This window comes from Myotis yumanensis, unplaced genomic scaffold, assembly GCF_028538775.1.
Source record: "Myotis yumanensis isolate MYYU_CA2020_CCGP unplaced genomic scaffold, mMyoYum1.0.hap1 SCAF_1, whole genome shotgun sequence".
NCBI classification, from domain to species: domain Eukaryota; kingdom Metazoa; phylum Chordata; class Mammalia; order Chiroptera; family Vespertilionidae; genus Myotis; species Myotis yumanensis.
This window is the reverse complement of record NW_027223752.1, coordinates 242856-267922: the sequence shown is the minus strand read 5'-3', so window position 1 is coordinate 267922 and position 25067 is coordinate 242856. Positions and strand designations below refer to the sequence as shown.

At 63.3% G+C, this 25067-nt stretch overlaps 2 protein-coding genes across 6 annotated transcripts in view; one reads left to right on the top strand and one right to left on the bottom strand.

Annotated features, from left to right (window-relative positions):
- The first annotated feature begins 314 nt into the window (after positions 1–314).
- Positions 315–7418, top strand: AMN (amnion associated transmembrane protein). 4 transcript variants are annotated; one of them, XM_070400192.1, is made up of 11 exons: positions 906–1024; positions 1132–1176; positions 5162–5249; positions 5475–5692; positions 5826–5963; positions 6069–6177; positions 6267–6349; positions 6522–6696; positions 6789–6966; positions 7088–7160; positions 7236–7418. In XM_070400192.1, the coding sequence occupies exons 2-11, from the start codon at positions 1132–1134 to the stop codon at positions 7323–7325; spliced, it is 1197 nt and encodes a 398-aa protein (XP_070256293.1). In that variant the 5' UTR covers positions 906–1024; the 3' UTR covers positions 7326–7418. The 4 variants fall into 4 exon arrangements, with proteins under 4 accessions (XP_070256425.1, XP_070256293.1, XP_070256491.1 ...); XM_070400280.1 differs by having other exon boundaries at positions 987–1024; positions 6785–6966; XM_070400390.1 differs by lacking the exons at positions 5162–5249; positions 5475–5692 and having other exon boundaries at positions 914–1024; positions 6785–6966.
- Positions 7419–9209: 1791 nt separating this feature from the next.
- Positions 9210–25067, bottom strand: part of CDC42BPB (CDC42 binding protein kinase beta) — a 93295-nt gene continuing 77437 nt past the window's right edge. The window contains exons 22-37 of one of the 2 annotated variants that reach the window (XM_070411535.1): positions 24289–24378; positions 23903–23980; positions 22578–22683; positions 21760–21896; positions 21159–21298; positions 19860–19941; positions 18829–19045; positions 18632–18694; positions 17761–18357; positions 15479–15576; positions 15303–15387; positions 15087–15204; positions 14863–14980; positions 14283–14388; positions 14141–14211; positions 9210–10378 (exon numbers count right to left, since the gene is read on the bottom strand). In XM_070411535.1, coding sequence (XP_070267636.1) covers positions 10247–10378; positions 14141–14211; positions 14283–14388; positions 14863–14980; positions 15087–15204; positions 15303–15387; positions 15479–15576; positions 17761–18357; positions 18632–18694; positions 18829–19045; positions 19860–19941; positions 21159–21298; positions 21760–21896; positions 22578–22683; positions 23903–23980; positions 24289–24378 — 2238 coding nt within the window. In that variant the 3' untranslated portion in view covers positions 9210–10246. Of the gene's footprint in view, positions 10379–14140; positions 14212–14282; positions 14389–14862; positions 14981–15086; positions 15205–15301; positions 15388–15478; positions 15577–17760; positions 18358–18631; positions 18695–18828; positions 19046–19859; positions 19942–21158; positions 21299–21759; positions 21897–22577; positions 22684–23902; positions 23981–24288; positions 24379–25067 lie in introns of those variants that run through there. The other variant, XM_070411543.1, reaches the window with a different exon arrangement.

Sequence of the window (25067 nt, the reverse complement as noted above, 5' to 3'; positions counted from 1 at the left end):
GGGGGTCCTGACAGGTCCCCAGGTCCTGGGGGCGGAATGTGGGGAAGAGGCCGCGGGCCCTCGGAGGAACCCGGGACTCGGACCTGCCTGTGAATGTGTAACCGCCCGGCGGCCCCGCCCCGCCCCGCCCGGTCACGTGGGCCCCGCGGGCAAAGTCCTGGGCGCCGGGCGGAGCGGGCGCGATGGGCGCGATGGGTGCGAGGGGCGCGCTGGGCCGGCTGCTGCTGGGGCTGCAGCTCTGCGGTAAGCGGGCGGCTGGGGCCGCGCGGCTCCCGGCCCGAGGGCCCGGGTCCCCCGGGGGCGGGCGGCTCCGTCCCAGCAGCGCAGCCCCGCAGGTGGCGGGGGGCGAGGAGCCCGGCCAGACCCACCCGCCTGCCCTGGGCGCCGCCCTCATCCCCGCGGAAAGCGGTGGCCGCGCTCGGGAGTCCGAGGGGCTCCGCCGCTGCCTCGGTTTCCCTGTCCCGAGGCGCCGCTGACCCCCCCTTCGGGGCCCGCCCACCGCCGGGAGCTGAGGGACTGCAGCTCCGCTGTCCCGGCTCAGTCCCGCCTCCCGCCCCAGCCCTTCCTGCCGCCCCTTCTCCTCCGCCGGCCCTCGGTGTCACGGTCCCCCCGCCGGGTCCTCTGCTCCGGCTCCGGGCAAAACGGGGGGCGGGCGTCCTGGAGGAGGGCACGGTTGAGCGGGCTCTGCAGAGCCCATAGGAGCTCCTCAGAGCGGGGCGGGTTCCCGCGGGGTCTGGTCTGACACGCGGGGGGCGGGGCCCCGCGGGGACCCCTCGGTGCCTGGCTGTGTGCCCCATGCCGCCGCGCCTCACTGGGGAGGTCGTCCCCCCCGCACCCCCGGACGGGAAGTCTGGGGGGCCCCACAGGCCAGCGGCGCGGGGAGCACTCAGCCTCCGCCTCCCCAGCGCTGACCAGGGCCGCCTACAAAATCTGGGTCCCCAACACCGACTTCGACAATGCGGACAACTGGAGCCAGAACCGGACCCCCTGCGCAGGCGCCACCGTGGAGTTCCCGGCGGACAAGGTGCCTGGGCCCAACTGGGAGGAGGCTCGGACCTTGGCTCCCGCGTGGTCCGGGGGGTGTCGGCCCAGTGGGTCCGCCGCTGAGGCCGCTTCTCCTTCTACCGGCAGATGGTGTCAGTCCTGGTGCGAGGAGGTCACAGCGTCTCGAACATGGTGAGGGGGCGTGGCTGAGACATGGGGGCAGGGCTAGGACATGGGGCGTGGCCGGGATATGGGGGCGGAGCTAGGCCATGGGGCGTGGCTGGGACATGGGGCGGGGCTTAGGCATGGGGGCGGAGCTAGGCCATGGGGGCGGGGCTGAGACATGGATCCTTGCAGCTTCATTGGAGGCCTTGGGGGGTGGGAACAGTCAGGGGCTAAGGAACAGGGGCGATGGCCCAGGAGTCCCCGTGGGAGGTGGAGGGACCCCCCACCCTGGCTGAACGGCCCTCCACAGCGCTCAGCCCCACCCACATACAGACACACCCCGGGTTTAATGTGTGTTTCTCAGGTTGGAAGCCTCTCCCTGTGACTTTCTTCCTCCTGGGCCCCTTGCCCCTCCCGTTTCTACCCTTTGCCCAGTTTGCTGTTGGGTTTGGTACAAAAACTATCCAGTTGTGGAAATTCTGTCCCACTGCTAGTTTGCTAGCAGTTTGAAAAATTACTTAAAGCTGATTTGAGAGCGAGAAACATGGATTTGCTGTCCCGCCTTCATGGGTTGCTGCTTGTGTGTGCCCTGACCGGGATCAAGCCACAGCCGTGGCCTATGGGGTGACGCTCACCAATGCGCTGCGGCCAGAGCGAGTTTGCTAGCAGTGTTTAGCAATCACAAGCAGGTTGTTGGCTTTTTTTGGTTTTTCCTGCGTCGATGAGATGTGACTTCTCTCCCCTCCGTTATTTGGCCTGTTGGTGAGGTCTTCTGAGGCGGAGCCATCCTTGCAAGACTGTCCTCCCGCTGGGGCACAAGTGCCACTTCTTCAAACGCCCCTCTTGCCTTCCCTCAGCCAGGCTGACTTGCCCAGCACAAGGCTCTCACTGCCACCTGCTGGGGCACCAGCATACACACCTACCAGCCCGAGGTCCCAGGCTGCCTTCCCACATTCCTGGGGCATGAACCCTTTGAACACCATTTGTATTTTTTAATGTTTTTAATGATTTTTAGAGAGAGAGGAAGGGTGAGGGAGAGAGAGAAACATCAAAGAGAGATCAACATCCACATCCATTAGCTGTCTCCTGCACACCCAGCCGCGCCAGTGACGCCGGTGACCCTACTGAGGGTCTAGCCCGCAACCTGGGCACGTGCCCTGACTGGGGAATTGAACCGGTGACGTCTTGGTGCATGAGTTGATGCTCAACCACTGAGCAACACGGGCTGGGCTGAACCCCGTGTATTTTCAAAATACACTGTTGCTGTTAGTCAACTAGTACTTTATTTAGGACGTTTGCATGTCCGTTATGAGTAAATGAGCCTGTACTTTTTTTTATCTTGGAATGTCCTTCATCTGGTTTGGGAACTGAGATCACCCCGGCCTCATAAAATGGACTGGACAGTTTCCACTCCTCCTTTCTGTTTCCCATACCATTTCCGTGAGAAGAAATCATTGAGAGTTTGGTATACTTTGCCTGTAAAAACATGTGGACTGGATATTTTGAAAATAGGAGGTCTTTGACCAACATTTTAATATCTTTCATGCTTGCTAGCCTGTTCAAATTCTCTGTTGGTTGTTGTGTCAATTTTGATGTTTTAAGCTTTTCTAGAAATGGATAGACTTCATGTTAAGTTTGTGGTCCTTTGATTTCTCAAGCTTTTCACTCTCCGTTCCTCCCCTCACCACGTGAGCTCTGCGGTGCATGCCACTCCTTTGGTCTCCCCTTTCCCCATCACATTTCAGTCCCAGCTTTTAAAAAATTTAAAAAGATAATAATAAGCATTACCAATGTATCTCACCCCCACTTCCCATCTCTTCAGCCCTGGCCCCTCCCACTCTCCTTCCCCAGCCTGTCGTCAGGACAGGTCCCCGTGTTGCAACTTTCTGATGTCTTTTAGGCCTGAGGGCACTTTTTTATGCTCTAGCATTTGAATGGGAGTTTGTCTGGATATAAAATTCTAGATGAAAAGTTCTTTTCCTATCTATCTATCTATCTATCTATCTATCTATCTAAAGAAGTAATATGCAAATGAGGTCGGGACTCTGTAATGGTCAGGACCAGCTCAGGAGGAGGAGCCTGGTGCGGCCTAGAGCCTGAGAGAACAACACAGAGGGGCGCCTGCTCCAAGCCTCCCCGGCGCGGCTGGGGGGCAGGTCCCCAGCTAACACACAGACACACACACACCCACACACACACACACACGGGGTGCCTGCTCTGAGCCTATGTGGCGCGGCTGGGGGCAGGCCCCCAGTGGACACACGCACGCGCACACACACACACACACTGCGCCTGCTCTGAGCCTCCATGGCCAGACTGCAGCTTAGGGCCGCTCCCATGGGGCGTGGGCCTAAGCCGTCAGTAGCACATCCCCTGAGGGCTCCTGGACTGTGAGAGAGGGCAGGCCGGGCTGAGGGACCCCCCCACCCCAGTGCACGAATTTCATGCACTGGGCCTCTAGTCTATAATAATAAAAGCATAATATGCTAATTAGACCAATGACCTTCTGGACGAAGCTGGGGCTGCAAGAGAAGCCTGGGTCCTGGATGCCAGAGAGAAGCCGGTGCCGGCAGCTGGGGGAAGGGAGGCCTACGCTTACACGAATTTCGTGCATCGGGCCTCTAGTATATATGAAATATTATTCAATTGGCTTTTTGAATCCATTGTTGTTGCTGAGAAACTGATTTCTGAATTTTTTTCTTTCCCTGTGACCTGGTCTTTCTCTCTGAAGCTTCTAAGATGTCCTGTGTCTTTGGGCCCAGCCTGCTGCCCTGTGTCTGGGTATGACTTTCCTTAGGTCCGTAGGCTGTCCATGAGGCCTTTCCATCTGGTTTCTTTCTTCAAATCTGGAAAAGTCACCTTTGCTGTTTCTTCAAACATTCTCCTCCCCCACCCCTTGCATCTGAATTTGACACTCCAATCTGGACCCTCCCGTCTCTCCTGGAAGTTGAAGGGGAGTCCGTGGGAAGGGCCTGTAGGCGGGGCGTTATCCCAGAGTGGAGCTTGTCCTGATTGGGGGGCGGGTTCTCTCTCAGGCCTTCACTGCTGCCTTCTGGAAAGTTCCTTGGTATCAGGCCCAGGTTGCCTGGTGTTTGTTCTTCAGCTGCATGGAGGCTCATGTTTCTCTCACCTGTTGTGCTCTTCCTTTCAAGTATCATGTTTTCCACAGTTTATACTTTCCCTTTGGTTCTTTACAAAAGTAAGTGGCCCCTGCCCTGGAGGCCGGAGGCCGCCATGCCTGACTGCTCCAGGCTCACCCTGGGCTGTGGGTGCTCACCCTGGGCTGTGGGCGGGGTTGACTTGCTGTCACAGGGCTGCACCCTCAGGTGTGGAGGTAGTTGGCCTGGGACCTCACATTCGCGGCCCCGGAGGGGTCAGCTTCCCGGTGGGTGCCTGGGAACAGCTGAAGAGCAGGCCCTGCCCAGCAAGTTGGGGCCGGAGGCTGGGCCCTGGGCCGCAGCCCAACTCCCAGGAGGGTCAACAGGAGGAGGGGCAGGATCCTGGGGCTCGGAAGGGAGAGGGAGAGGCCAGTCAGTCCTTTGGCTCCTGGCCTTCCCGCTGCTGTATTTCCTCTGACACCTGAGGCCTGGGTTGTAGGTGAATGTTCGTGGTGAATGGGCTGCCACAGTGGAGCCAGGGGGGACTCCAAGGCCGCCCCTGGCACCCCTTCCCTTCCTCACAGCGTCCAGGGGGGCCTTTAGACTTCCCAGCACGTGGGTTCTTGGAACCCATGAGCCCTTGGCTTGTGCAGTTCCTCAGGGGTAACGGGTGAGGCAGTGACCCTGGCTAATGTCACCCCAAACTCTCCGTGCTCCCAGGTCTCAGGGTGGCTGGGCTCCTGGGCCCGCGGCCCTGCTCCCTAGGGATCTGCGACTCAGCCAGGGCGGGGAGCCCCCAGGCCTGCCTCACCCGCCCGCTCCTCAGCCTTGGACACGGGCGCGGGGTGGGCGCCCACAAGGGTCCTCTGGAGCCTGGGCCGCCACGTGTCCTTCCTCAGCGGCGCTTCTTGCAGCTCCTGCCCCTGGACGGGGAGTTCGTCCTGGCCGCGGGGGCGGGATTCAGCGGCGCGGACACCAGCGTGGACCCGGACTGCGGGCCAGGTGAGGCCCCGCTGCAGCGTCTGGGGGCGGGGCCTGAGCAGAGGGCGTTGTCCGATGGGTACTCCCGGTGGGGGCGTGGCCTGGTTGGGGCGTGTCTGGGGGCGGGGCCAGACAGAGGGCGTTGTCCCGAGGGGTCGTCCCAATTGGGGGCGTGGCCTGACAGGCGGGGTCTGCGCGGAGGGCGTGTCCCCCGCGGACCTTTGGGACACGTGTCCCCTCGTGCAGTCGCCCCCGCGCGCTTCCTCGACCCCGACCGCTTCTCGTGGCACGACCCGCGCCTGTGGCGCTCGGGGGACGCGGCGCGCGGCCTCTTCTCACTGGACGTCGAGCGCGTGCCCTGCCGCCACGATGACGTGGTCTTCCCGCCGGACTCCTCCTTCCGGGTGGGCCTCGGCCCGGGCGCCCGGGCCCTGCGTGTGGGCAGCGTCTGGGCTCTGGGCCAGGTGAGGGGCCGTGCGGGGCGGGACTCGGGCCCCTCCCCAGGCGCCCCCACCCCCGGGGTCTGGACACGCGTCCCGAGCGCTCAGCCGCTGTCGCTTCCTCGGCCTGTGACTCCGCTGTGACCTGGCCCCGCAGAAGTTCACTCGCGACGAGGACCTGGCTGGCTTTCTGGCGTCCCGCGCCGGCCGCCTGCGCTTTCACGGGCCGGGCGCGCTGACCGTGCGCCCCGAGGCCTGCGCCACCCCGTCGGGCTGCGTCTGCGGCAACGCCGAGGTGAGGGCGCCCACGGCGGCGAGGGCTCCGCGCGGGGGAGGCTGGCGCTGGGACAGGGCTGCCCCGCGCCTTGCCCTGCGCGCTGAGCCGGCTTCCCGCCTGCAGGTGCAGCCCTGGGTCTGCGCGGCTCTGCTCCGGCCCTCGGGCGGCCACTGTCCGCAGGCCGCCTGCCGCGACGCGCTCCGGCCCGAGGGGCAATGCTGCGCCCTCTGCGGTGAGCGCCTCTGCCGCCCCTGCGCGCTGGGCGGCTGGGCCACCCCGTGGGTCCCGGGAGCCACGCTGACCCCTCCTCCCCGGTTGCAGGAGCCATCGTGTCGCTGACCCACGGCCCTGCCTTTGACCTGGCGCGGTACCGGGCGCGGCTGCTGAGCGACTTCCTGACCTTGGTAATGGCGCCCCTGCCCCGCCTGGCACCTCCCCTGTCGGGGACCCTGGAGCCCGCTCCACCTCCTCATGGGCGCACCCACGCTTCGCCCACCCGGGCGCCATTTGCCACCCCCCCCCCCCCCCGCAGGTCCCAGGGGCGCAGTTCCCGGGGCCAACCCTGTGTCCTCCCAGCCCCAGTACCAGGCGCTGCAGGTGGCCGTGTCCAAGGTGCCGCGCCCGCCCCAGCCCCGCGAGGCCCCGGGCGAGGATGACACGGAGATCCAGGTGGTGCTGGCGGAGCCCGGGCCCGAGACGGGCGGCGCGGGGCGGCTGGCCCGGGCCCTCCTGGCGGACGTCGCGGAGCACGGTAAGCGCGGCCCTGCAATAGCCCCGTCCCCGCGCCCGCCCACCCGCCCGCCCGCCCGCCCGGGAGAGACTGAGCCCGGCTCTCCGAGGCAGGGGAGGCCCTCGGGATCTTGTCGGCGACCTTCCGGGAGTCGGGCGCGCCCGTCGGGGACGGTTTGCACCGACCGGGGTCTCGAGTGGGGCTCGCGAGCGGCTTGGCAGCTGCGCTGTTCCTGTTGCTATTGGTGCTGCCGGCGGGGGCGCTGTTGCTGCACCGCGCGGGGAAGCTCAGGTACCACGGGCGGGGGGGGGGGGGGGGGGGAGGGGGGTGGGAAGGCTCGGGTGCGGGAGGGGGGGTGGCGGGGAGGGGGAGGGGTTCAGGTACTCGGGGCTCAAGGGGTTCCCACCTGTAGGTGGAGGAGGCGCGAGGAGACGCCCTTGGGCTTCCACAACCCGGTGTTCGACGTGTCAGGCTCCGTGCAGCAGGTGCGTGGCCGGGGGCTGGGGGTGGGCCTCCCTGTGGCCGGCTCCACGCCCGACGCCCTGACTGCGCCCCCGCAGCCCCCCGCACCTGCACCCACGGCCGCCGAGAGCGCCAGCCAGAGCTACTTCGTCAACCCGCTGTTCAGTGCGACCGAGACGGACGCCTGAGGGGCCGGGCGGCCTGCCCTGCCCTCGCCCCGCCTGCGCCCCTGGCCCGTGCGGGTCACAGCCTCGGCCGCCAATAAAGGGGTTTCCTGCACCCGCCTCTGCGGATACACCGCTGTGTCCCCCTACCCCCGCCCCCCACCCCGGGCTGCTGGGAGCAGTGAGGGCCGCGGGTGCCCTCCGTGGTGTCGCCGGGGAGCAAGGGGGGTCCTCAGCACCGGCCAGAGGCCGCCTGGCCACCGCTAAGGGCAGTGAACGGCCTGCAGGCCCCGAGGCTGCCTGTTGGCTGAGTGGCGCCCAGGAGGTGGCAGGTTTGCCCTGGAGCCGAGGACCCGGGAGGGGAGGCACAAGGGAGGGGCAGGGGTGGGCACCCGAGACCCCTGTGTCCCTTTCAGTAGCTGTGCAGGGACAGGGGGCAGGGGCAGCTGCGCAGAGGGGGGGGGGGGGCGTCTGTCGCGGCCAGGCCTTGCCCTCCCCATTCTGAGGGCGGCCCTGGGGACATCCCCCCAAACACACACACATACACACACACACACACACACACACACCCCAGTCGCAGGAAAAAAACCACTCGGCTGCCTGTGTGAACTTGCACCACTAGTGGTCCAGCACCTGGGTCCACACACACCACCCTGACTTCCTGTGGCGACATCACACCAGGGGCCAGGATCTATACCCTCTCATCCTAACCCAGGTCAAACTCTAACTGTACCCCTAACCCAGGTCCAACCCTAACCCTAATTCTAACCCTAACCCTAACCTAGGTCCAATCCTAATGTTATCCCTAACCCTAACCAGGGTACAACCCTAATGTTAACCCTAACCATATTCCTGACCCAGGTCCAACTCTAACCCTAACTATATTCCTAACCCAGGTCCAACCTTAACTGTATCCCTAACCCAGGTCCAACCCTAACCATATTCCTAACCCTAACCCTAACCTAGGTCCAATCCTAACCTTATCCCTAACCCTAACCCTAACCCTAACCCTAACCAGGGTACAACCCTAATGCTAACCCTAACCCAGGGCCAACCCTAACCCTAACCCTAACCCTAATCCTAACCCAGGTCAAATCCTAACCATAACCCTAATCCTAATGCAGGTCCAACCCTAATGCAAACCCTAAAACAGGTCCAACCATAACCCTAATCCTAACTCGGGTCCAACCCTAACACCCCTAACTCTAGCCCTCCTGGCAGGGCTCCCTTCCCCAGCTGCTTGCTCCGGGCTGGGAGGACTGCTGTCTGCTCCCTGGGAGGGCAGGGTCATGTGACTGGCCCAGACGGTGGGAGCTGCAGGGTGTGAACCCCCTGGGGCAGAACTCTGCAGCCAGAGCTCCTACAACTTCTCCAATTCCTTCCCCACTGTGGCCACGGAGCCCCCCAGTGGGAGCCCCTTAGTGCGTAGGGCCTGGGTGCTAAGTGACACGCCCAGAGGCAGTGGCCTCGCTGGGGGACGAGATGGGAGCTCTAGCCGTCTCTAGGCTGGGCACTGGCTGGCTTGGCGCTGCCTCTGGTAGGTGTCATTGCCCTGTCACCGAACTCCCGGGGGCTCTGCAGGGCACACCCCGCAACCCACCAGGCGCGCCCTGCCCTGGGGGAAACAGACCCTCCTGGGCCAGAGTCGATGTGGTCACCCACCGCCCCAGCCTGTCCCCCAACATCGAGGGGCCAGCGCCTGTGGGTGGACAGGATTCTCTGCTGTTCTGGGCCGGGAGCCACCTGCCTGGCACCACTTCCCCCAAGAGGTCCCCAACGCCGCCTGGCAGGTGAGGTCCCTTCCGGCCAGTCCTGCCCCAGGCACGGGAATGGCAGAGGGGCGCTTTCCCAGCACCGGCACTACCGGGGGCGCCTGGACACTCAGACAAACCGTGGGAACTTTACAACTGCCGTCTTCTGCTTTATTGACAGGTAAATTGTTCAAAATGTTCTCACGGTGATCCAATAATTACAAAGACTCTGACTTACATTAAAAAAGTAAAAACCAAACCCCCAGCGGGTCCCAGCCCCAGCAGAGGCCCGGGGGTGGGTTGGTGCCCACGGGCCCACTGGAGCCGAGCACTGTGCCGCCTCAGGAAGTGCTCGCCGTCAACAGCACCCCAGGAGCTGCCGGGCAGCGGGGAGCGGTGTCCTGGCTGAGACGTGCTGTGCGCTGGCCAGGGACTCGACCTCTCCCGGACGGCCACAGACCTGGCTATGCACGCGACACAGGGAGGTGAGCGTGAAAAAAGGCCAGGGAGGGCGATATGCAGAGGGGCCTGGCGTCTAAGGGCCCCACAGGTGCTAACCCGGCTCCATGGGGGGACCGGGCGGGTGGGAGGGGCCTGGCTGCACCAGGACACCTGCTCCATGGAGGCGGGAGCTGGCAAGCGAGTGGGAAACAGCACAGCCGACTTCACAGTAGTAGGTACTGGTGACTTGTGGTTGTGACCGGGAAGGGACTCACACACAGGGGACCAGGCCGGGCAGCGTCCCTCACAGGCCTGTGTCCATAGTCCAAGGTCAGCAGCAGGACTTCTGCAGCAGACGACGCAACGGCTAGTGAACGGAAGGCCCGGCACCTCCGTGCTCCTGCCCTCAGGACTAGACGCTGGATGACACGGCTTCCTACCTTCTCCAGCCCCAGGACGGCTCTGGGGAGGAGCAGGCGGTCCGGCCGAGCAGAGCGCCAGGGCTGCGGGGCCTGAGCGGCAGCCTTGCGGGCCCGGCACCTTCCGACCGTCTGGTGGGGACGAAGGGTCATGTGCACGGCCCCGAGCAGCGTGGCATGAACGGTCACGTTACAATAGAGTTTTCTGCGTCTCCTCATCTACAAGTCATTCTGCGTCTCCGTGGACAACACTAGGGGGTCAGCTCAGTCTTGGCACTGGCGTCAGAGCCATGCGGCTCCTGGGCCCGTGGTGACGAGGTGGTGGCCGGTGGCTTCAGGCGTCGTAGGCCGGCGGCTCCAGGCCTTCAAGGGGGAGCTGGCTCCTGTGGGGGGAGGTGGGGCTTGGCGGGCCGCTGGGGTTGGAGCTGTTGGAAGGAGTTGAGTGTTTGGTGGAATCGGAATCCGGCTGTTAACACAAAGGGACAACGTGAGAAGCATCGCCCTGGGTCTGCGCAGTGGGGGCCCAGCCCGACGGGGTGTCTGTGGGGGCACCTGCTCTCTCCTTTCCTGTGATGAGCACACGCTGATGAGATCAGGAACCAAGCCGGGCCCCACAATGACAGTAATTAAGGCGGCAAAGGGGGCGCCCCGCACAATGAGACACGGACGCCGTGGGCGCCAGTCCCAGACACGACACTCCCTCGTGCTGCATGCTCCAGGAAGAGAGAGGAGAGGCCTTTCCCCACAGGGCGAAGGGCGACCACGAACCCCACAGCCAGCCCGCACCGGAGGTGAACAGGCTGCCCGCTTCCCCGGCCGCTGCAACGCACACAGGCGCTAGCTAGCGTGCCAGAGGCGAGAGAGAGAGAGAGAGAGAGAGAGAGAGAGAGAGAGAAGGCGCCAAGTGGGAAAGGAAGAGGCCACGCTGCCTGCTCCCTGGTGGCATGAGTCTGCGCACAGAAAACACGACCGCACACCAAGAGCACCCGTGTTCCTACACCAACGTGACAACCTGAAACGGGAATTCAGAAAATAATCCATTTACAACAGCGTCCGACAGAACGAACGGCTCGGAGTCACTTCACCAAGGAGGCCAGAGGCTGGTCCCGCAACCCCAGTCAGGTTGAAACAGCCCCGGTGTGGTAGGGACAACCCCGGTGAGGTTGAAACAGCCCCCGTGAGGTAGGGACGACCCCAGTCAGGTCGAAACGGCCCCGGCGTGGTAGGGACGACCCCGGTGAGGTTGAAACAGCCCCCGTGAGGTAGGGACGACCCCAGTCAGGTCGAAACGGCCCCGGCGTGGTAGGGACGACCCCGGTGAGGTTGAAACGGCCCCCGTGAGGTAGGGACGACCCCAGTCAGGTCGAAACGGCCCCGGTGTGGTAGGGACAACCCCGGTGAGGTTGAAACGGCCCCCGTGAGGTAGGGACGACCCCAGTCAGGTCGAAACGGCCCCGGCGTGGTAGGGACAACCCCAGTCAGGTTGAAACGGCCCCCGTGAGGTAGGGACGACCCCGGTCAGGTTGAAACGGCCCCGGTGTGGTAGGGACAACTCCAGTCAGGTTGTAACAGCCCCGGTGTGGTAGGGACAACCCCGGTGAGGTTGAAACGGCCCCCGTGAGGTAGGGACGACCCCAGTCAGGTCGAAACGGCCCCGGCGTGGTAGGGACAACCCCGGTCAGGTTGAAACGGCCCCCGTGAGGTAGGGACGACCCCGGTGAGGTTGAAACGGCCCTGGTGAGGCTCAGACGGCCCTGGTGAGGTTGAGACTGCTCCAGTGAGGCTGGGACAAATAAAGGGGACCAGTATGGACTGATGAACAGGTGTAGATACAGAAGCAGAGCAACATTGAACAGAATGTTAAACTACAATGGGGAGCCTGGGGAGGGTTGGGGGGGGGATTAAGAGACCAACTGAAGGACCTATATGCATGCATATAAGATTAACCAATGGACACAAGACACGGGACGGGGGGGGGCGGGGGGTAGGGGCCGAGGGAATGTCATGGGGGGGAAAAAGGAGACATATGTAACACTCTTTGTAATACTTTAAGAAATAAAAATTATTATAAAAAAAAAAAAAAACAGAGGCTGGTCCCGGAAACCAGGAAATGCGGCTGCGAGACAGAGGTCGGTGACGAGAGGACCGGAGACCACATGTTGTTGACACAGCAGCTCCCTCGAGTGACCTACAGATCAATCCCGACAGATTCCACTGTTCCCCTGACCCCCCGAAATGGAAAAGCCAACCCTCAAGTTCCTATGCAACTGTGAGGGCCCAGAATAGTCAAAACCATACTGAGTGAGAAAAGCTGGAGAACTCCCACTCCCCAAACTTATTATTTCAAAAGCAACTCATCAAAATGGGGGGTGCTGACATCAAGGCCAGGAGGAGCCCCGAGAGCCCGAGACACACACCTGCAGCCGGTGTCAGTGCCGAAGGCGCCCCCACCACTCAACTGGGAAGAACAGCCGCTTCCACACACAGTGCGGGGCCCCCACAGGAAGGAGCTGACCTCTGCCTCACGCGCCCGCAAGTGAACGCCAGGGGACCCATGCGCTGAGCACAGGCCAACCCACAAAACAGTAGGAGGAAACCGTAAGTGCTCATGACTGTGGACGTGGCAACGGGTCTAAGTTCTGACATCGAAAGCATAAGCCCCAAGACTGGACTCCATCAGAACTGGAAACGGTGCATGAACGAGAGGACCACCCACGGGACGGGAGGAAACATCCGCACGCCACACAGCGACGGGGCCTGGTATCCAGACAGAAAGAACTCTTGCAAACCAACAGCAAGAAGACAAACAGCCCATGGGAAACGGAGAAAGGACTCGAAGACGTTGCTCCAAAAGCATCAAACGGCCCAGCAACCAGTCACCACTCGGGAAGCGCACACCCAGGCTCGGGGGACTCCGTGTTACACCTGCTGGGACGGCTGCGGAGAAAAGGGGGGCCACGCGCCTTGGTAAGAAGCAGAGAACTTCCCCACGTGCCCTGGGGGGGGGGGGGGTAACATGGGCGGCTGCTAAGGCAAACCGTCATCATGTGACCCGGCCATTCCACTCCCAGGGCCACACCCCAAAGTGAAGACAGCACTCAAGTCGTGCACACACGTTCACGGCAGCCATCCGTGGCCAAGGACTCCTAAACGTGTGCTCATCCTGGGGGATGTTCGCACTAAAAAGGAGCAGCCCGCAGACGCTCAGGCCGCAGCATGAAGACCGGACATGGTGATGTCGAGGGAACAGACCCACCGTGTGATCCCGACATGAAATGCCCAGAGCAGGCCCAGCGACAGAGGCGGTGGCCATGGGCCGGGCAGGGCGGGCGGAGGGAGAGGCTGCCTGTCGGGTGACGGAAATGCTCTGACTAGTCAGAGCTGGTGGCTGCACAGCACTGTGAACCTACTGGACAGCCACCAGACCACTCCCCAAGCCATTCCTTTCTGCGAATTTCACTTCAGTTTAAAAGAACAAACCAGGTCAGAGCAGGACAAACGGGCATGTGCCACTGAGGACACCACTGTCTGTGAAGCCTCCAGCCCTGGGCCTGATGTGGATCAAGACAAACCCACCAGGAGCCCCTAGAGAACACTGGTCAGCCACGTGAAGGGCGGCCGGGGCTGTCCCAGGCAGGAGACACAGGTGGCAGTAGCCGGATGCCACGTGGCTGCTAGCCCTGCACCAGAGGAGGGTGTGGGGAGGACGCCGGATACAGGACTCAGGGCCGGCTCGCCATCGATCCACTCAGGTAAAGGCCTCGATGTGTGTAACCTGCCCCTCCAGTTCAGCATGTGCATACCTGAATTCTGACCTCGCGGCCATCAGGGGGACGGAGAGGCCGAGAGGGAAGGCTCTCCAAGACCAGGGGCTGCCTGAGTTAAGAGACAGAACCGTCTGTGCCAGCTAAGCCGTGAGAGTCCAGAGGGAAGAGTGGGCTGGGCCTCTCCCAGGAAGGCAGTCAGGGCTCAGCCACCGGTGCCGGCCCCACCCCAGCGGCCCTTCTGGCCCGTGGTCTCGGCAGCATCTCCACTGGCTGGGCTGCCGGCTGGGGCAGGGGCTGCTTTTCCTTCTATGGGCAGTGACGCAGCTGCCCCCGCCCCTCCCGTGAAACTACCCCTGGGCCACGTGGCTGCTCAAGGGAGACGAAGCCTGTTTCACCAAGAACGGCAGCGTGGGGCTTGGATTCTGCTCCGCGTGGGCCGCGTCCACCATCAGCAGCCTTACCTCCTTGTCAAAGTCCTGGTCGGGATCAGACATGCTCCGCAGAGGCGCTGCCATGCCGGGCTCGGACCCACCTGGGGCACAAGGAGGCGTCACTCAGGGAAAGGAGCCGCAGCCCCAGGCCCCGCCCCGGGCGCCCCGGTACCTGACGACGGCCACGAGATGTAGGGCTTGTTCCTGGGGGGAGGCTGCCGGGCCAGGCTGCTGGGAGTGGGACCGGGCCGCTCCTCTTGGGCCGGGGGCACCGCGCTCTGAGCAGAGAAAACAGCAGGTGAGCACAGGGCACCGGCTGAGCAGCGGGTGGGCCGGCCGGGAAGCCTGCAGCGCGACCAGGGCCGGGCCGGGCCCTCCATGAGGGAAACGGCCGGGAAGGCTCTGCAGTGACGCCAGCTAAGCTCTGAGCTAAGAGTCGGCAACTGTGCTCTTAGACCACGTTGAATCCCACAGAAAACCCATCGTTTTTACGGTGAAGAGAAAAAAATGTTACCTGCTCACACTGAGGTATTATTTAGAGACCATTTCTGACAGCCAGTTCTGTCATGAAACATTAACAGTCACGGAGCAAATTACATGGCCCCGGCCAGGGCTGCAGTGAAGGGCGCTGGCTCTCTGCCCGAGGCCGGGCCAGGAGCTCCAGGTCTGCTCAGAGCAGAGTGAAGAAAGGCCGGCAGGGTGGGGGGCCTCCCTGCGGCCGGAGGGGAGGGGAGCACGCCCCCGGGACTCACCAGAGGCAGGTCCATGAGCACCTGCATCCCGTCACCCGGGCCCATGTGGGCCACGTGGTTGAAGTTGGTCGGGTTGGAAATCATCCTGGATCTCAGTTCTGGGTCTCTAAGCATCTCCCTGGGGAAGAAGGCATTTTGGGATTCACGACCATGAAAAGTCCTCGGGCTCTGCCCTGGCCGCCCACGGCATGGCCGCCCACAGCACGGCCGGGCCCCGCCCTCACCGCCGCTGCTGCAGCCTCTCCTCCTCCGGCACCTTGAAGACGAACCGCCTCTTGCTCCGGGTCCGCAGCATCTGCTTCCGGCTGTTGTCCGAGGTGTCGGGCACATTGAGCACGGTTCCTGCAGGAGGGAGGTGACTGCGGTCAGGGCAGCCACAGGCCGCGGCAGGTCAGAGGGCAGGACGGAGGGACGGCGCGGTCAGACGGAGGCTCACTCACCCGAGAACTTGCTCTTGAAGTAGATGAGGCGGGGAGGCTCACAGTTGAGCAGGTTAAGGGTGCCCTCCGTGTTCAGCGGTCTTATCTGTTGGAAACAAGAGGGTTGGCAGCCGCACTCACAGCGGGCGCACAGCAGGGGGAAGCCGCCCACGCCTTCCCCTCCGCCTGGGCCTTACCCTCCGCAGGCCGATGGTCTGCACCCACTCCATGGTGCACACGTCGAAGACGTCCACCCCGTACTCGCTGTACACTGTGACGTGCGAGGGGCTGCAACCTGGCGCAGACAGAGCAGAGCACGGTGAGGGACGGCGCGGCCCGGGCCTGGCGCCTTCCACCTGAGGGCAGCGGCCAGGCCCATCCCCGGCCTCCAAAAGGTGCCGAGGGCCAGGCGGCCTCGGCCCAGGCGGCCTCGGCCCAGGCGGCCTCGGCCCAGGTGCAGGGCCGGCCACAGACCCTGACCACGCCCACTCTAGGGCCTTCGCAGATTCAGACCAGCACAACCAGAGGTTCGTGCATCACCGCCACTCCTGACTGAGGAGCAGGCAAAAGCCGTAGCACAAACGGTTTCTGAGTCGGCTTTCTTACACGGCTCCTGCAGAGCTGACACTCGAGGCTCTACACCCCGAAATTCAGGGAGGCCCGAATGGCCTGCTCGGTGAAGCAAACTCCTGTAGGAGATGCCAAGGAGCGGGGGTTGTGGGTGAACATCCAGACACACAAGAACCACTGCTTAGCTCTGGGGGACGAGCCTGCCGGCCACACCCAGCGAGCACCGGGTCTGTGCAGAGCGAGCCCTCGGGAGGCGGGCATCCCGCCTGGCGTCTGCTCCGACACCGAACTACTTTCCGGCAACGGCTCTTTCCCGGCTCAGAGTGGCGCCAACCATCAGGTGGCGGCTGAAAAGCCCCCTGTTGTTCCAAAGACACAAGCCGAGGGCTGCGGGCCCATCTGAAGTGTCAGGGCTTCCAGACAGCGGGGCGCCTGTCTGCTCCTCCCGCCCACTTGTGTGCTGAACGCTGCCCGGGCACCATGAGCAGCCGCACCGCAGAGGCAGCCGCAGGGCCCAACTCCGGCTCCCGGCTGACCGCTAAGCTTCAGGGCGCAGGTCACTAACAGCAGGTGGGTCTAAGCTGCTGCTGCTGTGTTCCTAGTGGACGGCACGACCAGCCTCCCTTCCAACCCAAGGGAGTGAAACAGGGTCGGGCAGCAGGCAGGAGGCAGGACTGAGGGCCGTCCACGAACGACCCGACCTCGAGGCCGGCTCCCTGAGGCCGCGCACAGCCGGACAGCCTCTCCCGTGACCACGTGGGGCTCCCTGCAAGGGCCAGGACGTCTGTGCGGGACGAGGCGCTGCACGGAGGTGTCCGTCTCCACGGGAAGGGCGCCGCTGTGGAATCTGACCACAGCTGCCTGCTCCCGCATCACCTGCCCCATGGCCAGCCCGCAGAGACGGGACTGACACGCCTCTGCACGGGACGGGCGGCTGAGCACACAGGATGCCCAGCAGGGCGTGGCCAGGGCTAGTGCACTGGCCCCAGACTGGCTGAGCATCTGCGCTGGGCACGAGGGCGGAAACGAGACCACAAGGTGGAGGCAGAACCGAACGCCAGGCCAGTGTGGCCACCTGGAGCCTGGGCTCGGGGCCGCTTTTCCTCTCCTAGCAGAACAGCTCCGCTGAGCAGGGCCCCTGTAGTTCTGAGGCTGTTCCTACGTGGCGGCTTCCGTGGACACGGGACGGCAGGGAAGGGGCGGGCGTGGCAGCAGGAGGCTCTGGCTGCTGCAATGCCCCAGTCCCGGCAGAGGGCCAAGGAGTCAGACACACACGTGAGCCCCAGGAGCCAACAGAGGCAGCGCACCCACAGCTGGGGCTCCTGGTCCAACACCCCCGGGTTCTCTGCCAGCAACAAGGCGGACAAAGGCTGTCCTTGTAGGTAATTGAGGGAAAACATGGCACCCGCCCCCAGCCGTAACCCCACTTCTGTTGCCCGTGACCGGTCCCATCACCCCTGGCTCCCACCTGCCCGCCAGTGGTGGGCGCTAAGGGTTAGGGCCCTGGACAAGTTCAGATGGCGGGCTGGGCGTGAAGAGACACACGGAGTCCCCCACACAGGAAAGCCACCTCAATCCCTGGACCAACTTGGCTCTTTCCAGAACAGCTCCTGCCTCTCAGGAAACCGCCTCCCAGAGGCCTCCCACGGACAGGACAGCAGGTTTCTCCTGGCCGCACCAAGCCCTGCAGCTGGGTGCTGCTACTGGGAGTTCATAATTGACTGCAGGCCCTCACAGCCGCCCGAGGCCAGTGTCGGGACCACCTCCCAAGGCCGAGCGTGGGGCCCGCCCTCCTGGCGCTCCCTAGCTCCCTGGCCGGGGAACCAGAGACGAACTGAAGCAAAACTGAACATGCCGACGGGCGTGAAGAGCAGCGACAGGGATAGGGCAACAGAAAACATATACATACTACAGGCAACAGGCACCGCAGGCCACATGAGCTCCTGCGTGCGCGACCTCCGGCCTTGTGGGTCCACGTACAGTCCCATGTGGCTGAAGCAAAGCAGGTACTCCTCGCTTTTGAGCTCCACAGCACAAAGGGCGTCAAAAGACTGCTGTGAGAGGAACGCAAGCGAGGGGTCATGGGGATTTACCAGCGGCAGGGCCTGCCCATCTCCCTGGAGGCTCAACAGAGAGAACCCCGAAGGGTAGCCAACACAGAGCTTGTCCTTGAGCACGGCCATGCACTGCACGCTGCCAGGGGCCGCGAGCTCCGTGACCTTCCTGTGGAAAGGCCGGGTCCGCTGGACCTCATAGCACAGCACCAGCCGCTTCACTGCCACGAGCAGGCAGGTGGCCGCGCTCTTCTTCAGCGTCGCCGTGGCGAGGAGCTGGCAGCCCTTCGTTTCCGGAAGCTTGACGTCCACGTTGCTTTCTGTGCCGTCGAAGGCAGACCACGGGCAGAGGTGGACGTGGTGGTTCCGGCCGCAGAGGAGCGCGGCGACCTTCTCCTTGGGGGCGAGCTCGATCTGGTAGACTTTCTTGTAGTCAGCGACGCGGACGATCACTGCAGGGAGGGCGGGCGTGAGGCCGAGGCGGGGGGGACCGCAGGGCCCACCCCTGCTCCCGGCGCTGCTCAGCACCCTCCACCCCTTCCCAGGCACCCAGGGCCCCATGTGCCCAACGTCACTGCTGTCGCAAGTAAGTGGTCTTGGCTGTGGCCTTCCCTCTCATTACAAAGCTTCTGATGGGGGCGACGGACCCGCCCAGTGACGTGGTCTCAGCTCTCACAAGTTCCCATGGCCGACACTGGGCCAGCACAGCGGACAGGCCGCACTCACCGTCACGGGTCACCTCGATGACGTAGAGCCCTTCTTCTAAGCCGACCACAATCCTGTCGCCATCTGTGAGGCAGAAGGAAGAGAACAGAAAGCGCGTCAGCTGTGGGCCCGGCCTGTCCCTCCCTGGACACGGGAGAAACGGACTCTAATTCGAACGACAGTGAGGACAGCACGCGCTGCCTCGGAGGCGCACGCACCCAGCACGGCGGCCGCCAGCACGGCCTTGACGAGCGGCAGCGAGGAGTCGTAGGCCTCCTGCGGGACGTGCACCACCTGGTTGCGCAGGCGGTTCTTCTGCAGGATGGACTGCAGTCCTTCCAGAATCCCAACCCACTTCCTCTTCTCGTTCTCGTTCTCTGTCAGAATGAGCAGTGAGCTGGTCTTAGAAGGTGAACCTAAGAGAGAGGCCGTCACCTTCAGGGCAAAAAAGAAAACAGGAGAGCCGTAAGCCGGCAAGCACGGCACAGACTCCCGCCCGGCCGGCCCGGCCGCTGTCCCGCCAGAGGGAGGAGCAGAAGGGCCAGGGGTTAAAGCTCCGCCGGCCCTGCTCCGAGGCCCCTCTGTGCTGTCCTCGGGACAGGAAGGGCAGCCCCGCTTCCCCGTCAGCTCTTAGTCGTCCTGCTCTTGCCCAATCTGGGGGGTCATGTCCATTCTAAGGTGCTTTCCTGAATGATCGTATTACACTAAGGAGGACCCTCGGAGCACGTGCACAGGCGACAGGCTCTCACACAGCACAGGGCACCTGCACAGGCCCGTGCGGCTGCAAGTCTCTGCGTTGTATGAGGAGCTTTCTGAACAGAGACGAGCTCAACCAGAACTCCCGGGAGGCACCTCTCAGCTCAGGGGAGGGACCCCCCATGCCCTCTGCCAGTGAGTGCGCAGGAGCAGGGCTGCCGGCTGCTCCTGTGTCGCTCCAGCTCCTGACCAGCAGGCCCTGCTCCTGTGTCGCTCCAGCTCCTGACCAGCAGGCCCGGGAGGGAAGGAAGGCCCCGCCCGAGAGCGAGCGCTGGCATAGAGCACCGAGATGGGGAGGGGAGGGAGGCGGCAGCGAGGGCAGAGGCTGGGCGCACGTGTGTGAGGAGCCTGCAGCAAGGACGGGGAGGGGAGCCGGGGCCTCTCCCATGGGCACTGGCCCCTCCGACGGCAGTGATGCTCTCAGAGGGTTTTGTTTTAACCCCGTGACTTTCTGTGATCAGCGAATCCTCTCTAACACAGAAGAGAACCGTACCCTGAAGATACACGGAATGTCTCGTCGTGAAGCGTGAATGACGTCGGAGGCCAGGACTGAGCTCACCGAGAACTCTTCATCTCTGCAAGAAACGGGACACTCAGCGCACGCACAGGGCAGGAACACACAGGCCGTGCGCACCCTCCTGTGCTCAGATCTGACGAAAGGGCCCTTTCGTGACGACTTCCTCCGATGTGAGGGGCCCTTGCCTTGGTCTGGGTAAGAAAACGCTTCCTCTAGCAAAGCCGTCCAACCATGCTGGGAGTTTGAGAAGCTCCTCCCTCCACCCCTCCCTCCTCCCTGAGCCACATGGCTCTCTCTAGTCCTGGAGCTGCTCGGGGACGGACAGACCCCACCTCGCTGGTGGGCCCAGATGGGGCTACAATCAGGCCGTCGTTAAAGGAGCGAACATGTGCGACAGCCGTGGCAGCCCCACTTCCATACACTCTACACTCCAGGCTCGGTGCCTGCTGGCCTCTTCCTTGCAGGGCCAGGGCGCGGGGAGGGGCAGCAGGGTCCCTGGGGCTTTCCCACACACAGGTCCCAGTGCTCCTTCGCCCCATGTCCTGGGGACAATGGGAGGTGGGCACTGCAGTGGGGGTGACTGACACATGGCTCTCATGGCACCACCACGGGGTCCCTTCCCCCCAGAACCAGTGCTGGCGACAGGCTGGAGGCTGGGCCCCGGCCTGGGCAGATGCCAGCATGTCCATGTCTGCATTTGCCGTCCTCCGTGGCACTGGGGTGGGTGACAGGACAGGCCACGCCAGGCCCTGTGCCAGCACACCCACCTGCAACTTGTTTAACCTCACAAACACCCTCCAACTCCCGTGCTGGGATGGTGCCCGTCACACAAATGGGAAGCGAAATCAGACGGAAAGAGAAGAGAAGCCGCAAGGAGGGTGCTTGCTGCCCTCTGCCTGGTGCCAGGAAGGCAGGTGGCAAGTATGGAAGGGTCAGAGGTGCCCATGCAGCAAGCATTAGGGCCCCACAGCCCGGCTCCAGGCTGCTGTTGCCAACAAGGGACCCGCCAGGCACCAGGCCCCTCAGGACACGCAGCGCCCTCTGGACGTTCCCTGCTTGTTCTTGGGCGTGTAGGTTCTTATGTTAAATGCTCATTGGGCAATTTTCAGTGCAAACGTATCTAAAACAGGACGCTTCTGGCACGGACTTTAGTGCCTGTTTGGGGACAGCACAGTGAGGGAGGGTGTGGAGGCGGAAATGAGGTGAAGGGTCTCAAACAACACGCTGTCATCTTGGCGACAAGCACAGGTGAGGCCCAGAGAGCGAGGCGCAGACCTGAGGTCCAGGACCTGGCTGGCGACCACGCCGGGCTGCGTGGACTTGCCCTCGGGCAGGTCGTACAGGAAGAGCTTGCAGTCGCAGACCACGGCGTAGGCCCGCTGCCACCCCTTCTTCACGCCCGTCGGCTTCGGGACCTGCGGGTAAACGGACCGTGTTTCACTGGCCAGCGAGGCCAACCACAACCTTCCAGAAGCGCCACCGGGGCCTCAGGCGGGGACTTCCTGGAGGAGCCACGGGCCACCATCGCCCTCTGCCGGCCGGCTTCTCACAGGCAGCTCCCCGCACCCTCGCAGGCCAGGCCGGTGGCCAGAGCCCGGTCTGGGCCAGGGAGTCAGGGCCCTGCTGCGGAGGCGAGCACTGACAAGGTCACTCGGGGACGAGGCGGACAGCTCAGCGACAGGGACGCTCACAGCCAGGGAGCACTCGGAAACTACAGCTGGCCGGGCCTTCACGGCACTCGGCCTCGGAGCCTGTCTGAGCGCCTGGCAGGAGGCGGGACAGGCCCTGACTCCGAGTGTGCTTCGTGGGTCCTCAGGACCGGGCCTCCCAGGACGGGCACGAGGGTCATCGCAGACACGAGGGCCCAGCGTCCTACCTTCACGTAGCCCTTGTAGGCGGTCCCGATGCCCCGCTGCACGTCCACGCCCAGGGGCCGCTTGGCCTGCTCGGGAGGGAGGGGGCACACCTGGGGGGCGCTGTCTCGGCAGGATACGTGGCAAGCGAATGAGCACACTGGAGCAGGGAGGGGGCAGCGTGAGAATGTGGCCCGGAGGCCCCAGAACCCCACGTGGGGGTTTCTGAACACGTCCCGCCACAGCTCGGGGACGGGCACAGCGGCAGGCAGGGCCGCAGGACACCTTGACGTGCAAGGACTGTCCCGGAGCCAGTCTGTCCTCCCACAGGAACAACGTGCCGGTCTGACGGGTGACGGCACACCCGGGGGTCCTGGCCACCAACCACAGGGCTGGCCCTGCACCGGGAGCACGCGGCTCTGACCAGCGCGGGTGCTCGGGCCGCCCAGCCCAGGGTGTCACTGGCACCTGTGACCTTAGCCAGTTGCGCTGCTCGGGTGGTTGCACCCAAATGTGAGTGAGCGCGGGCGTGGCAAGCCCAGCCCAGGCTTGGGATGAGGCCGAGGGAAGAGGCCCCGGGGTACTCCCTCCAGAGGACTCGCAGGGAGGTCGGGCTCCGTTCTGCCGGGCTAATCTTCAGCATGACTGCACGGCACACTCTGTGGGCAGCCGTGACCACCAGAGGCCCGGCTCACCCGCCAGAGCGGCTCCCAGGCAGCGAGGACCAGGCTTTCAGCCCTGGCTCACGGAGCATTTACACAACTAGGGGAAGATGCTCCCTCGCTCATTCCCACTGGCTGCGTTCCGCCCCCCTGCACCCCAGGGCCACGGGGATACTCACCCTCGCAGGCGTAGCCCTGGCGGAGGAGCCCCACCATCAGGGAGGTGCAGTGGCTGCACTGAGTGGGGCTGGAGAAGGACTTGATGCTGAACTGGTGGGCTTTGGGCTGTGGGGAGAACACCGGCAAGGTGAAGCACACACTTGGAATTCATTAACAGCTGGGCACCATCTGTTTCATCTTGAGAAACAGAACGTGTGCGATCTCCCGCTGAGGTGCCATGGCCCCGGGCAGTGCCACCAAAGACCAGCACATAGACCAGCGCTTGACACCCACCCGAGGAGCTTGACCCAAAAGTCCGTCACCACACGCTCCTTCAGAGACGAACAGCATAAAGCGAGGTTGGCGCAGAGGGAGCGTGACTGCCGCAAGCCCCTCGCCTCCCAGAGGCCCTTGGGGGCCGCCCGGGGCTACGTGTGGGCGGGGCTCCCACCCAGAGCTGCCCGCCCACCTGAGACCAACAGACAGACACGGAATGAGCAGCAGCCCCTTCCTAACAGCAAGAGTGGAGACCGCGCCCTCGCTGGGAGGAGGGACCCGAGTGACGCGGTCGGTGATGGAAGGAGACAGGATGGAGACGCAGGCTGTCTACGAGGCTCACACTGCAAAGCCCGAGCCTTTACTCCTCAGGGGACATAAATGGGGACCTTCGTAAGAAGCAGGAGGGATTGAAGAACCCAGGTGCAGTCCACCTGCTTCCTGACTGTGAGAATCAAGTCCAACGGCCAAACCATTCACCATCTTGCACAAGACCAAGCTGAACTCTAGCTGGCATGGCCATTGTGACTGAAACCCTAAGAGAGGCCATGACTGCATCAACAAGCAGCCGCATCTAAGGTGCATAAGGCCAGATGCCAGTGAAGCCTGAAGCGTGGGCTTGTCCCCTGGGGGCTCTGGTCGTGTGGGCCTGGTCGAGCAGTATGCACGGCTCTCAGGGCCCAGGGCCCAGTGACAAAGGCCAATGACGAAGTGCGCACTTGGGAGCTCCTTTCGCGCTCGGGGACCCCCCCCCCCCCCCACACCATGCACTTCTCCGAGGTTCTCTGTGCAGGCGGGTAAAGGGAAGTAAATCTGGAGAAGGAGCTCAGACACATCACAGAGCAGATGCACTGGGGAGGGAACTGGTCTGGGAGTGACGGGGCTGGGAGATCCGACTCAGACACGTCTCCGTGAAATCCACTCAGGCAGTGCTGGTCAGGGCCACCGGGTCCCGACACTCCCTGGATCGCACAGCGCCCAGAGCGCCCGCTAACAGGCCACGCCTGTCTGTCTGATTTACACGGCTCTTCTAAACCGAGGAGGCGCCCGGGGGAAAAGCCAGGCTTACCTTTGGTCCAGCCAGAGCGAGGGCCTGCGAGGTGGGTGGCGGCCCGACGGCCGGCCTCTGTGGGGCCCGAGCCATGTCCTGGGAGACAAGCGGGACAGGTGAGCGCCGTGCTAGCTCAGCGCTGCGCTAGCCAGACCCTGCGTGGATCCCTTCCCCCTGGAGCTGATCAATAATGAACAGTTATGCATTTTTAATTCGAGACATTGTGGAGACACCTGTCAAAGCACGCCTCATCGAGCCGATGCGCCGACGGCAGCTCTGAAATGCAAGTCGGGCTCAGAGCTGGCGCTGTGGGCGGGACCGAACGCACCGGCCTCGGTCTCCAGCAGCAGGTGGACGTGGGGCCGAGGGGGCAGACTGAGGGTCACGGTCCGGGACAGTCTTACCTCCTGCTGCTCTGTGCTTGCAGCCATGGACGTGGACAGGGACACTTCTGGCTTTGGAGCTTGTGTTTCTTGCTCACTAGCTGAGCTGGTCTGTGGGGAAAAGGCAAAGAAATTGTGAGAATGAAAGAACTCACTCTGCAGAATTCAGACTCTACTACATGTTCTCTATTTAAAAAGTGCATCCCCCCAAAATAAAGAGTCATAAAAAGTGCCTCCCACTGGGGAGCTGAGGTCCAGCACAGGTCTTGTTCCCGGGGCACGTGTCGTCACCCCTCAGCCTTCCCTGCATGCCGAGGCTGCAGGGTGACCTCCGGCCGGGACCCTGACGAGGCACCGTCACCAGCCAAGGCAGAAGCCACCCTGGAAGGGGAGGCGCCGGGAAACGCCAGCCTCTGACGGACGTGACTCTCTGTACCTTCCAGCCGGAGCCCAGTGCTTCTGAACCTCATCTCAGGGACCACAGAAGCCTGTGGGCCTCTGACCAGGAGGGAGAATTTCCCTGAAAGTTTGATACACAGGGAAGCAATGTTTTGTTCTGACAACTCAAGATTCCCAAATTAATTTCTATTTGAAATTGGAGCTAAAGCTTTGAGGCCAATTTGAAGCTAACGCTGCATTCTAAGACCATCTTTAGGTTGTAACGAGCGTTCCTGAAACTAATATTTCCCCATCAAAGGTCACGCCCTCTGTCCACAGGTGCGCGCACCATTCACACGTGTGGAAGCAGCGCAGCCTGAGCACAAGGAGACGGCACCAGACAGACGCCGGGAGGCGCCCAC

Coding starts and splice junctions, on each gene's coding strand:
- AMN (XM_070400280.1), top strand. CDS start 1,132: ATGGTGTCAGTCCTGGTGCGAGGAGGTCACAGCGTCTCGAACATG. Junction 6,967..7,087: donor CACCGCGCGGGGAAGCTCAG/GTACCACGGGCG, acceptor TCCCACCTGTAG/GTGGAGGAGGCGCGAGGAGA. Junction 7,161..7,235: donor TGTCAGGCTCCGTGCAGCAG/GTGCGTGGCCGG, acceptor GCGCCCCCGCAG/CCCCCCGCACCTGCACCCAC.